Here is a 1,861-nt window from a genome sequence, read left to right as displayed (position 1 = left end):
TCTCTCCCCTTCTCTCTCTCTCTCTCTCTCTCTCTCTCTTTTCCTCTCGCTCTCGCTCTTTGTCTCGCAAAGACCCAGCCTTGTCACATTGTATCACACTAGTTACACCTTAAAACTTCGCTGGATGAACCTATGGAATAATCAGCCACTTGCATCTTAATTTCAAGAATGGGAACTCAATAGGTGTACCAAAAATCGAATGCTCATCGTCGACAGCGACGAAGAGACCATGACAAGATAATCAGCATCTAATCAAAGCTGAGGCATTTATTTTCTCTCGGAAGAAGGAAGCTAGTTCTTTTGGAGGTTTCTAATTTTTGGCAAAAACCACAGAAATGTGATGTTGTATTATTTCTTACGAACACGAAAATTTATGTAAGATGGCATTGTTATGGGGATTCTGTGATGTAAACGCTAACATTTGACTCTCAAAAGAACTATGGGATGGTCGTGAAGAATTATACAAACCATTTATCAAGACGAACGAATCTGAAGAAAGACAACGAAGAGCCAATGTGCATAAAAATAATAATAATAATGATAATAATAATAATAATAATAATAATAATAACAGTAAGTGCAATAACAATAATAATAATGAAAAGTACAATAATAATAATGATCGTGATATTCATGATAATCATATGATAACAATAATATAATAATTTAAGCATTATTATTATTATTATTATTATTACTATTATTATTATTAATATTATTATTATTATTAGTATTAATAGTAGTAGTAGTAGTAGTAGTAGTAGTAGTAGTAGTAGTAGTAGTAGTAGCAGTAGCAGCAGCAACAGCAGCAGAAGCAGCAGCAGCAGTAGTAGTAATAGCAGTAGTAGTTGTAGTAGTAATATTATATTTGTAGTTGTTGTGGCGGCAGCAGCAGCAGCAGCAACAGCAGCAGCAGCAGCAGCAGCAGCAGTAGTAGTAGTAGTAGTAGTAGTAGTAGTAGTAGTAGTAGTAGTAGTAGTGTTATTATTATTATTATTATTCACTTCAAGAAAATCTAGTTCTGCCTTGTTCTGCTAATCTGTACGGTTTACAAATTGAGTTATTTGTTTATTGATGAAAGTAAAAGGATTAGGCTTGGTAGAAAAAAAAACACAACCACGAAGCAAACAAAACAAAATAATAATAATAACTTGGACATTTGTCAATGCCATGACATGTCTATGATACGACTTACCGCCAATCTTGGAATTGAAAGCAATACCAACACCGCATATATTGTTGTTCGCTGTCATGGCAATCTCACCAGCACACCGTGTTCCGTGCCTGGAAGAAACATAAATCGTAGATTAATATAAACGTACGTTTGCTTTATTCTATGCGTGTGAAGAAGGGGGAGGAGGAGCAGGAGAAGAAGAAGAAGAAGAAGAAGAAGAAGAAGAAGAAGAAGAAGAAGAAGAAGAAGAAGAAGAAGAAGAAGAAGAAGAAGAAGAAGAAGAAGAAGAAGAACGACAACAACAACAACAGCAACAACAGATCCACAAACTATACCGCTATACATGCATATAAGAATAGATTATACGAACACTCATACACGTGTAGAAATTTATAGAAGCATATAAATTTATCACAACACGGTAAAAACTTCAAACTTCGACGACGTAATGGTAGGACATAAGTATGGGATCATTTTAATGACATATAAAACTGCGCTCGAATTAGAGAATTATGGATAAGTACATACAGAATTAACTCTCCCTTCTTTTTGTGCATCTATTTACGTAATGCTCTGTCTTTCTTTTTATTTATACATATAACTATAAGTATATATATGTGTACATACATACATGCATATAAGGAGTGAGAGAGAGAGAGAGAGAGAGAGAGAGAGAGAGAGAGAGAG

General features: G+C 34.4%; 1 protein-coding gene across 1 annotated transcript in view; it reads right to left on the bottom strand.

Annotated features, from left to right (window-relative positions):
• LOC106875064 (neuroendocrine convertase 1) overlaps positions 1 to 1,861 on the bottom strand; it is a 167,183-nt gene that overhangs the window by 19,194 nt on the left and 146,128 nt on the right. The window contains exon 7 of the mRNA XM_014923026.2: positions 1,196 to 1,284. Within this exon, the coding sequence (XP_014778512.1) occupies positions 1,196 to 1,284 (89 nt within the window). The remainder of the gene's footprint in view (positions 1 to 1,195; positions 1,285 to 1,861) is intronic.

The sequence above is a fragment of the Octopus bimaculoides genome, chromosome 15, assembly GCF_001194135.2.
Source record: "Octopus bimaculoides isolate UCB-OBI-ISO-001 chromosome 15, ASM119413v2, whole genome shotgun sequence".
Taxonomy (NCBI): Eukaryota; Metazoa; Mollusca; class Cephalopoda; order Octopoda; family Octopodidae; genus Octopus; species Octopus bimaculoides.
Note: the sequence above shows the minus strand (reverse complement) of the source record. Positions and strands in the feature narration are given on the sequence as shown.